The 11,292-nt window shown below is 41.3% G+C and overlaps 1 protein-coding gene across 1 annotated transcript; it reads right to left on the reverse strand.

The window, feature by feature from the left end:
* Window positions 1-733: 733 nt before the first annotated feature.
* On the reverse strand, window positions 734-1,189 carry LOC104002760 (cytochrome c). The gene has a single exon (XM_009431657.3). It carries the CDS (start codon window positions 1,100-1,102, stop codon window positions 770-772), a length of 333 nt encoding a protein of 110 aa, XP_009429932.1. The 5' UTR covers window positions 1,103-1,189; the 3' UTR covers window positions 734-769.
* Between the last annotated feature and the right edge of the window lie 10,103 nt (window positions 1,190-11,292).

Genomic DNA, 11,292 nt, shown 5'->3' on the forward strand with positions numbered 1-11,292 from the left:
TAATTTTAAAATTTGTGTATATCTCCTCTACTTTAATCCTTTTAAGTTGGCAAAAGCATCATTCCCAATCACAAATACATAGCAGTTCTACAGTTTTATGTTTCTGAATGGCTGTTTAAAGACTATCCTAAATTATAACTTAGTTTGACAAACATTCAAGAGTGAAGTTTAACTTGCTACTATTTTAAAAGCATGTGACCTTATAGATCATTTATAAAATGTGAGAAATGCTAAATAATCTTTGATATTACACATAAAACACACTAAAATGTCTTTCAATAAGTAAAAGGAACCATTTTAAATACAGGGAATTCTAATTAGATTGGCATAGTTAAGGCCAGAAATATAAAGTAGACATTACTACCTTATTTATCTTCAACCCTTGCCTTTATGGACACAAAACACAGGTGAATCTTGCTTGGTTCTGAGACAGTGAAGGAATTTCTCCAGTATTCAAATATATTCACATAACCAGTTATATAAATCTAAATATAAAACCAATCTCCAGTAAGTTTGAAGATGGTACTCACCATCTTTGTGAAAAGTTTAATATTACTAACAAAGTCTAATCATATCTTTAGAAGGGGTAAACAGTGATAGCATTTACTGAATTGGAATTACTATTAAAATTCAAAAACTGAACATATTCATTTAACCACAAGCCAGTCTTAGTTTTAAATCAGGACTGTCCGACAAAATATTCTGTCAGTCATTCATGATCTGAATTCTGGTGTATAAGCTCTATTAAAGTATGGTACACATAAAAAATTCATGAGACATTTGTTTTGTCATTAGTAGCTTTTTTGAGATAAGCTGTCAAGTCGGCCTTTTCTGCCTTCTTTTTAATGCCGGCAAAGATCATTTTTGTTCCAGGGATGTACTTCTTGGGATTTTCCAAATACTCCATCAGCGTATCCTCTCCCCAGATGATGCCTTTGTTCTTATTGGCATCTGTGTAAGAGAATCCAACAGCCTGACCTGTCTTCTGCCTGAAGAGACCATGGAGATTAGGCCCAGTCTTGTGCTTGCCTCCCTTTTCCACGGTGTGACACTGGGCACACTTCTGAACAAAAATCTTCTTGCCTTTCTCAACATCACCCATATTTAATTCTCTTTTTCATCACTGGTGCAACGTAGGTTACCACTCTGAAGCCGGACATCCCACTCTCTCCATAAAGGCAATTTTTTTTTTTTTGAGACGGAGTTTCACACTGTCGCTCAGGCTGGAGTGCAAAAATGGCGCAATCTCTGCTCACTGCAACCTCTGCCTCCCAGGTTCAAGCGATTCTCCTGCCTCAGCCTCCTGAGCAGCTGGGATTACAGGCGCCCACCACCATTCCAGCAATTTTTTTGTATTTTCAGTAGCGACGGGGTGTCACTATGTTGGCCAGGCTGGTCTTGAACTCCTGACCTCCTGATCCACCTGCCTCAGCCTCCCAAAGTGCTGGGATTACAGGCGTGAGCCACCATGTCTGGCCAGAAGGGTGATTTTTATTTTTAATTTAATTTTATTTTTTCATCTCATACTGGTATCTTTTAATTAAAAAAAAGTTAAAAATCAAAGAGAACGTCTGGCCAGGGCTAGGTTAAGACAAACAGGAACACTTCAGAATCCAAGGCAGGGAAAGGCTGTTGGCCTCTCTTAAGAGGACCGCAGGGGTGGGAAGCGGGAGGGACAAATCATGCACAAAAGTACTTATGATAAAATTATATACGCAACCCCCACCCCTCAATAAAAAGAGAAGAAAAAGCCCCATCACTTAACAGAAGGGTGATTTTTAATAAAATATGTTGTTGTTACAGAATGATCAGATTTTCAAAACAAAACATAGGGACTGGCAGAACAGACGCATCAGGTTATTAAAAGGAGACTATTTCTGTTTCAATTACAGCTGTGCTATAAATTTAGGCCAAAATAAAACAATAGATAGCAGGAGCCCTATGTTCCAAAGAGGGATCTGATAACCAGGCATTGCAGAGCAAGTAGCTAGACAATTTTTGAAATATTTAGTTCAGTATTCACCTTGAGGGGATAAAAAGGGTTGAGAGTAAAGAGGCAATAGGTTTTCTTGGGGAAAGTTGCTGGAATGTTGGTATTTTCCCTCTGTACTCTGTAGGAGAAAGGTGTACAGAGGGAAAATACCAAAGGTGACTACTTTCCCTTCAAGCTTGATATATGTTCCCTGCAGTTTATGGGACATAGTGGTCTGCTTTTTTGTCATTTTGTCTTGTTTATATTCCACTTTTAGAGTTTTTGCCCCTACTATTATTGCATTTATTTTTTGAGTATGTGAAATATTAACATAGCTACCAGAACTATACAAAAATTACACTCAAAGAAGTATCACCCCTCCTCGACCATTCTTTCCATTCCATTTCACCCACATCTCATCCTTTCCACCCCATTCCTACCTACCTCCTACAGGTGATGAATCTCATTCATTTCCGTTGGCCAGGCTGGAATGCAGTGGCACGATCTTGGTTTACTGCAACCTCTGTCTCCCGGGCTCAAGCAATTCTCCTGCCTTAGCCTCCCAAGTAGCTGAGATTACAGGCGTGTGCCACCATGCCCAGCAAATTTTTTTTTTTTTTTGAGGCAGTCTCTCTCTGTTGCCCAGGCTTGAGTGCAGTGGCCCAATCTCAGCTCACTGCAAGCTCCGCCTCCCGGGTTCATGCCATTCTCCTGCTTCAGCCTCCCAAGTAGCTGGGACTACAGGCACCCACCACCACGCCTGGCTAATGTTTTTTAAAAATATTTTTAGTAGAGACGGGGTTTCACTGTGTTATCCAGGATGGTCTCAATATCCTGACCTTGTGATCTGCCTGCCTCTGCCTCCCAAAGTGCTGGGATTACAGGCGTGAGCCACCGCGCCCAGCCAAATTTTTGTATTTTTAGTAGAGACGGAGTTTCACCATGTTGGCCAGGCTAATCTTTAACTCCTGATCTCAGGTAATCCGCCTGCCTCAGCCTCCCAAAGTGCTGGGATTACAGGAGTGAGCCACTGTGCTCAGCCTCTAGCATTATTTATTAAAAAGACTATTATTTCCCTTTTTTTTTTTTTTTTTTTTTTGATGGAATCTCACTCTGTCGCCCAGGCTGGAGTGCTGGAGTGCAGTAGCACAATCTTGGCTCACTGCAAGCTCCACCTCCCAGGTTCACGCCATTCTCCTGCCTCAGCCTCCCAAGTAGCTGGGACTACAGGTGCCCGCCACCATGCCCAGCGAATTTTTTTTTTTTTTGTATTTTAAGTAGACACACGGTTTCACTGTGTTAGCCAGGATGGTCTTGATCTCCTGACCTCATGATCTGCCCGCCTTGGCCTCCCAAAGTACTGAGGATTACAGGCATGAACCACTGCTCCCAGCCCCATTGAATGTTCTTGACACCCTGGTTGAAAATTGCTTGGTCACAGATACATTTCTAGACTCTCAATTCTATTCTGTTTATCTGTATATCTAACCTTACACCAATATCATACTGTCTTAATTACTGTAGCTTTGTAGTGTTTTGAAATCATGACATGTGAGCACCCCACCTTTCTTCATTTTCAAGAGTGTTTGGTTATTCAGAGTCCCTGAGTTTCCATATGAATTTCAGAATCGGCTTGTCAGTTTTTATAAACAAATCAGATGGGATTCTGATACAGATTGTGTGTCTTATATCTATAGAGCAATTTGGAGAATACTGGCATCTTAACAATGTTAAGTCTTCTGATCCGTGAACATGGTGTATCTTTCCATTTGCTTAAGTCTTTTCAATTTCTTTCAACAATGTTTTGTAGCTTGCAAAGAATACATTTTGCATTGCTTTTCTTAAATGTATTCCTATTTTATTCTTTTGTTATCTTAAGTGGGATTGTTTTCATTCTTTCTGTTTGTGTTTTTCTGAGACAGGGTCTCACTCTGTCACCCAGGCTGGAGTGCAGTGGCATGATCGTGGCTCACTGCAGCCTCAACCTCCTGGGCTCAAGGGATCCTCCTGCCTCAGCCTCCCAAGGAGCTGGGACTACAGGTGCATGCCACCATGTGCAGCTAATTTATTTTTATGTAGAGACAAGATCTCACCATTTTGCCCAAGCTGGTCTCGAACTCCTGGACTTAAGTGATCCTCCCACTTTGGATTACAGGCGTGAGCCACCATGCCCAGTCTCGAATTGTTTTTTTAACAGTTATATATTTTATGTAAATGGTCTGTTCATGTATTTTGTCTTTTTTTCTATTGAATGTGTGGTCTCCTTCTCCCCTCGATTTTTAAATATTGTTTATACACTAGGGATATTACCCCTTCATATATAATATATATTGCAAATGTTTTCTCACTATTCGTCAGGGGTTTTGTTTGTTTGTTTTTTGAGAAAGTCTTGCTCTGTGGCCCAGGCTGGAATGCAGTGGAGCAATCTCAGCTGACTGTAACCTCCACCTCCCGGGTTCAAGTGATTCTCCAGCCTCAGCTTCCCAAGTAGCTGGGATTACAGGTGCCTACCATTGTGTCGAGAATTGGTTCCGTCCAGTGAGTTCTTGGTCTCACTGACTTCAAGACTGAAGCTGCAGACCCTCACGGTGAGTGTTACAGTTCTTAAAGATGGTGTGTCCAAAGTTTGTTCCTTCCAGTGTTCAGATGCGTCTGGAGTTTCTTCCTTCCAGTGGGTTTGTGGTCTTGCTTGACTTTAGGAGTGAAGCCGCAGACCTTCGCAGTGAGTGTTTCAGCTCTTAAAGGTGGCAGTCCGGAGTTGTTCGTTCCTCTCGGTGGGTTCGTGGTCTCACTGACTTCAGGAGTGAAGCTGCAGACCTTCACAGTGAGTGTTACAACTCATAAAGGTAGTGCAGACCCAAAGACTGAGCAGCACGAAGATTTATTGAGAAAAGCAAAAGAATACAGCCTCCACACAGTGGAAGGGGACCCGAACGGGTTGCCGCTGCTGGCTCGGGCGGCCAGCTTTTATTCCCTTATTTGGCCCTGCCCGTGTCCTGCTGATTGGTCCATTTTACAGAGCACTGATTGGTCCATTTTACAGAGTGCTGATTGGTCCGTTTTTACAGAGTGCTGATTGGTGCGTTTACAGATCTTTAGCTAGACAGAGAGCACTGATTGGTGTGTTTACAATCTTTTAGCTAGACAGAAAAGTTCTCCAAGTCCCCACTCCACCCAGGAAGTCCAGATAGCTTCATGTCTCACTATCACACCTGGCTGGTGTTTTGTATTTTTAGTAGAGACAGGTTTCATCATGTTGGTCAGGCTGGTCTCAACTCCTGACCTCAAGTAATCTGCCCACCTTGGCCTCCCAAAGTGTTGGGATTACAGGCATGAGCCACTGCATCAGGCCATGTTTTGTTTTTGTTTGTGGTGCATATTTTTGTCATGCAAAAAATTTTTATTTAACATAATGAAATTTATTTTTGTCTTTTATTACCTCTGAATTTTGAGTCATTATTAGAAAAATTTTCTCCACATTCAGTCTATAGAATGCACCCATGTTCTTTTTTTACTATTTGTATGGTTTCATTCTTTTCCATTTAGATCCCTGATCTATTTGGAATTTTTAAATTTTTAAATTTTTAAAAATACAGATAGAGTCTCACTGTGTTACCCAGGCTGGAGTGTAGTGGTGCAATTATGCCTCACTGCAGCCTTGAACTCCTGGGCACAAGTGATCCTCTTGCTTCAGCTTCCCAAGTAGCTAGGACTATAGGCATAAGATGCCTGGCTAAAATTTTTTTAAAAAATTTGTAGAGATGGGGGTCTTGCTATGTTACCCAGGCTGAAGTTCTGGCCTCAAGTGATCCTCTCACCTAGCCCTCCCAAGGCACTGGGATTACAGGCGTGAGCCACCATGCTTGGACTTTTTGGAGTTTATTATTGTTTGTTTGTTTATTTATTTATTTTTTTATTTATTTGAGACGGAGTCTTGCTCTGTCGCCCAGGCTGGAGTGCAGTGGCGTGATCTCAGCTCACTGCAAGCTCCCCCTCCCGGGTTCATGCCATTCTCCTGCCTCAGCCCCCCAAGTAGCTGGGACAACAGGCGCCTGCCACCACGCCCAGCTAATATATATATATATATTTTTTGTATTTTTAGTAGAGACAGGGTTTCACTGTGTTACCCAGGATGGTCTCGGTCTCCTGACCTCGTGATCCGCCCGCCTGGGCTTCCCAGAGTGTTGGGATTACAGGTGTGAGCCACCGTGCCCGGGCCCCCCCCGCCCTGCCTTTCTTTCTTTCTTTTTTTTTTTTTTTTGAGACAGAATCTTGCTCTGTGGCCAGGCTGAAGTGCAGTGGCGCGATCTCAGCTCACTGCAACCTCTGCCTCCTGGGTTCGAGCAATTCTTCTGCCTCAGTCTCCTGAGTAGCTGGGACTACAGGCGGGCACCACCACGCCCAGCTAATTTTTGTATTTTTAGTAGAGACGGGGTTTTGCCATGTTGGCCAGGATGGTCTCCATCTCTTGACCTTGTGCTCCTCCCGCCTTGACCTCCCAACGTGCTGGGATTACAAGCTTGAGCCACCACGCCCGGCCAGTAAGGGGGATTTTTTAAATCTTGAGGGCCAGATATGGACTCCACAGATAGGGTCCAGTCTGAGGTCATATAAAAGAAGATTCCACCCAAGAGGGCTTCCTCTTAGGTGGAATTCAACTTAGGATGAAGTTACTTTAACAGAATGTGGCTAGAGGTAAATATATTAGACTCAGCATTGTAAAGACCAATCGGAAGAAGGAGATTGACTCTGAGGCATCTGCAGATAAATAACCTTAATGGGGGAATTTCTGAGAAACCTATAAAAAGCACATCATGAGAGAAAGTGCCCTGAACATCATCCTAGAAAGACAAAAAAAACCCCCCCACATCTATAGTGCTAGCTTCTTGGGAGGATTGCTTGAGCCCAGGAGTTTAAGGCTAGCCTGGGCAACAAAGCAAGACCACGTCTCTTAAATAGAAAAAAGCCAATAGATTTGTTTTGAAAAGTGGTTTAATGGGTGTTTTGGTTACACACAAGCAAAGCTAAAATCTTGTTTGGTAAAGAGTTAATTGGGATGATGCAGAGCTAAACTGCTCTGTGAAACAATATCATGAGTTGTGGTCATTATGGTACAGAGTTGTACCTTGCCAGAGAATTGCAAGGAAGTTGTCCTAAGACCTAGGATAAGAGAAAAGTGGTCCAGAGTTCCTCCCAATGGCTAAAAAGTATGGAAATATTGGTAAATATCTGTACCACCCTTTGGGTGTATATATATATTATTTATAGATATATCAAATTATGTATCTTGTCCTTTCTATAGTGCTCTTTCAGAACAAGGTCATATGCATTTTTGCATTCAAAATTGCAGTGATTTCTCACTCCCTGTATCTATTAATATCCTTTTGGAGGCTGGCCTGTGGTGGCTCATGCCTGTAATCCCAGCACTTGGGAGGCTGAGGCAGGTGGATCGCTTGAGCTTGGAGTTTGAGACCAGCCTAGGCAACATGGAGAAACCCCATTTCTACAAACCATACAAAAGTTAGCCGGTGTGGTGGCTTATGCCTAAAGACCCAGCTGCTTGGGAGGCTGATGCTGGAGAATCACTTGACCCTGGGAAGTAGAGATTGCAGTGAGCCAATATTGTGCCACTGCACTCCAGCCTGGGTGACAGTGAGACCCTGTTCCAAAAAAAAAAAAAAAAAAAAAAAAAAAATTCTTTTGGGCCTATTTCCAAAATATTTCTCACATAAATTTTCTTCTCTGTTTCTTTCCAGCCACCTCTGTACTCCAGGCCATCAAATGCCAGCCTCCTGTAAATACACTCTGATTTCCTGAAAACACTCTTATTCCCCTCCAAACTACAAAGTGATCTTTAATAAATGCAAATTGATCAGTCATCTGATCAAAATCTGTTTTCAGCTTCCCACTGTCTTAATGGGGCTCCAAGGCTCTTGACAATTTATTCTAACCTTATTTCTTACCTCTCTGTCCCTTGTACTTTCTAACCTGGCAATAGTGGGCTTCTCACAGTTCCATGAATTTTGCATGCCCCTCTCTTCCCCTTTGCCTTCAAGCCTTTTCCTTTAACATTCTCTTTGTGTTATTCTCTTCCCTCTATATTCAACTTCTAGGCTTTGCTTAAATATAAATTTTCTAGGGAGATCTTTCAGTAATATTCACTATAATTTATTATATTACTTTAGTCTGTACTGGCTGATAAAATTGTAATCCTTTATGAGAGTAGGGATCATATAGAATTTGTTTATCCTAAAAGTCTGGGATATATTAGATGTTCAATAAATATTTGTTCAGTGAATGAATGTAGCCCTATATGTTTCTAAAGTGGGTATGTAAAACTTTATTGAATGAATGAATGACTTTGAGATATGGTGTTGGCACTGAATTAAGACAGGAGGAGACTACTGGTGATCTAAAAGGAAATAGTGTTATAGTAGTAAAGAAGGAATCCAGATTTTAGTGGATAAAGCAGCAAAGGGCAGTGAGGAAATAAAGACACTAAGATTTTAAATCATTTATGAGAAGTTCAACTAGGAAAGAAAGAAGAGAAGTAGAATAGCAGCTGAAAGCCTGTTTGCAGAATTAAGTGAGGGATTCCTTTTCACAGGCAGAACAGAAAGGTATCAGGTAGGATGCTTTTGGTTGTGAGTGACAGAAAAGCCCACTCACATGAGACTTAAAAATAAAATGGAATTTATTGACTCATATGGCCAAAAAGTCCAGAGTGAGACTACCTTTAGCTATGGCTGAATCCAGTGATTCAAAGTATCAGGGTTCTGCCTTTATATGTCTATGGCTTTTCTTAACCCTGCCTTTCTTCTATGTTGATTTAATCCCCAGTTTGGCTTCCCTTACGGTATCAAGAATGGCTCCAGCAAATTCAAACCTCACATATTCCCCCTACCTATCACCTCTCCTGCTCCTTTCCAGAGGAAAAAAGAACACATTCTTGTTTGCAAGTAACAGGAATGGATTCTCCGTTAAACAGAAAATATATTTATTGTAAAGAGGTCAGATAGCTCTCAGAAAGAGAACTAGTCTTATAAACAGACAGAAATCAAGAGAAGCCAGCCATCAGGAACCATAGCCAGGGAGAGCACAGGAAAAGTCTGGTTAGGGCAATGCTGGCATTAAACATTGCCACCACCGGACACTGCTGTTGCCGAGCACTGCTGCTACTGTCATTGGATACTGCTGCCTCTGGCATGGCTGAATTATAAATTGTGTCATCTTTGTGTCACTCAATAGTCTAGTCTCTGGCTAGAGCATCCGACTGGTCAAGGCTGAGTCATGCACTAACACCTTGGCTGCCAGAGGGTGGAAGAGGGAATATTTGATTTCTCTAGGCCTCCGCAGTGGGAATTGTTTCTGACAGATTCATGTAAAGAAAGATTTCTTCATGGCCGGGTGCAGTGGCTCACGCCTGTAATCATCCCAACACTTTGGGAGGTCGAGGCAGGTGGATCACTTGAGGTCAGGAGTTCAAGACCAGCCTAGTCAACATAGTGAAAGCCCATCTCTACTGAAAATACAAAAATTAGCTGGGCGTAGTGGTGCACACCTATAATTCCAGACACTTGGGATGCTGAGGTAGGAAGATCACTTGAACCTGAGAGGTGGAGGTTGCAGTGAGCTGAGATCGCGTCTCTGCACTCCAGCCTGGGCAACAGAAAGAGACTTCGTCACACAAAATTAAAAAAAGAAAAAAAAAAGAAAAAAAAGATTTCCCCTAACATGAAGGGTAGTTGGATGTTGGGCAGACAAAAAATGACAAACATCCATTCTTTGGTCTTGGCCCCAATCTAGCTATAGTCTATTTTTTAAAAATTCACCTAAAATTTAAAGACATGGAAAGGCTGAAAATAAAAGGGATAGAAAAAGGCATATTTGGTAAAGACTAGCCAAAATAAAATTTTATATCTATAAAATTTTATAGCTATATTAATATCAGACAAAATAGAACTAAATACAAAAAGCATCATATATATATATATGTTTTTTTGGGGGGGACGGAGTCTCACTGTGTCACCCAGGCTGGGGTGCAGTGGCGCGATCTCGGCTCACTACAACCTCCTCCTGGTTCAAGCAATTCTCCTGTGTCAGCCTCCTGAGTAGCTGAGACTACAGGCACGCGCCACCACATCTGGCTAATTTTTTATTTTTAGTAGAGGTGGGGTTTCACCATGTTGGCCAGGCTGGTCTCAAACTCCAGACCTCAGGTGATCCACCCGCCTCAGTCTCCCAAAATGCTGGGATTACAGGCATGAACCACTGTGCCTGGCCACAAAAAGCATTATTAAGGATAGAGAGGATTAATAAATAATGATCAAGGGTTCAATTCAGTAGGAAGATATAACAATTCTAAATTATATGTACCTACATGGGTACACTGAAAGTCCAGACTTTACCACATTGATATATGCATGTGAGAAATCTGCACTTGTACCCACTAAATAAAATAAATAAATAAATACATTATATGCATCTAATAAAACAGTCTTAAATAAGAAAGCAATAGAACTCTAGAGAGAAATAGATATAAACCACCATTGTGGTAGATAGAACACACATTCTTCTCAAGTATTAATAGGTTGACTAGGCAAAAATCAGTGAAGATATAGAATATTTGAATAATACAATTAACAAGCTTGATTTATTGAACATCTATAAAATCTTGTGCCCTATAATTAGCAAATTCATATTTTTCCATTGTAGTCTTTAATCCCATTTGAGTTGCGCTTTTCGGTCATGTGTAACTAAGAATCCTACTTCTATTTTAAATAACTAGAAAGTTTCTATTCCCTGCAAATAAATCCTGATTGACACAAATACCAAGCTGAGTTTTTCCCAGAAATGCAAGGGTAGTTTACATGAGAAAACCTGTAAGTGACATTTAATATATAGATTAAATGAAAAAATTACCTCAATGATTACAGAAAAAGCATTTGATAAAACTTAATACTAGCCAAGACAGGAGGATTGCCTGAGTCCAGGAGTTCGAGACCAGCCTGAGCAACATAGTGAGACCCCCCCCCGCAATCTCTGGTTAAAAAAAAAGAAAAAAAAGATACTAATATAAAACACCTATGTTAATATTCTTAGCAAAATAGGGATAGAAACGAGCTCCTTTAACCCATTTATGCCTGAGGGTGCAATTTTTTGAATTTTTGCAATCAGACCTTGGTGATGACCTTGAGCAGTAGGACATAAATAACCCCCACATGCTTAGGGTTCCAATAATGGAACACTAGGCATAAGTGGGGGTATCCATAAAAAATGTATAGGCTGGGTATGGTGGCTCATACCTGTAATCCCAGCAT

The sequence above is a fragment of the Pan troglodytes genome, chromosome 1 (genome assembly GCF_028858775.2).
Source record: "Pan troglodytes isolate AG18354 chromosome 1, NHGRI_mPanTro3-v2.0_pri, whole genome shotgun sequence".
Taxonomy (NCBI): domain Eukaryota; kingdom Metazoa; phylum Chordata; class Mammalia; order Primates; family Hominidae; genus Pan; species Pan troglodytes.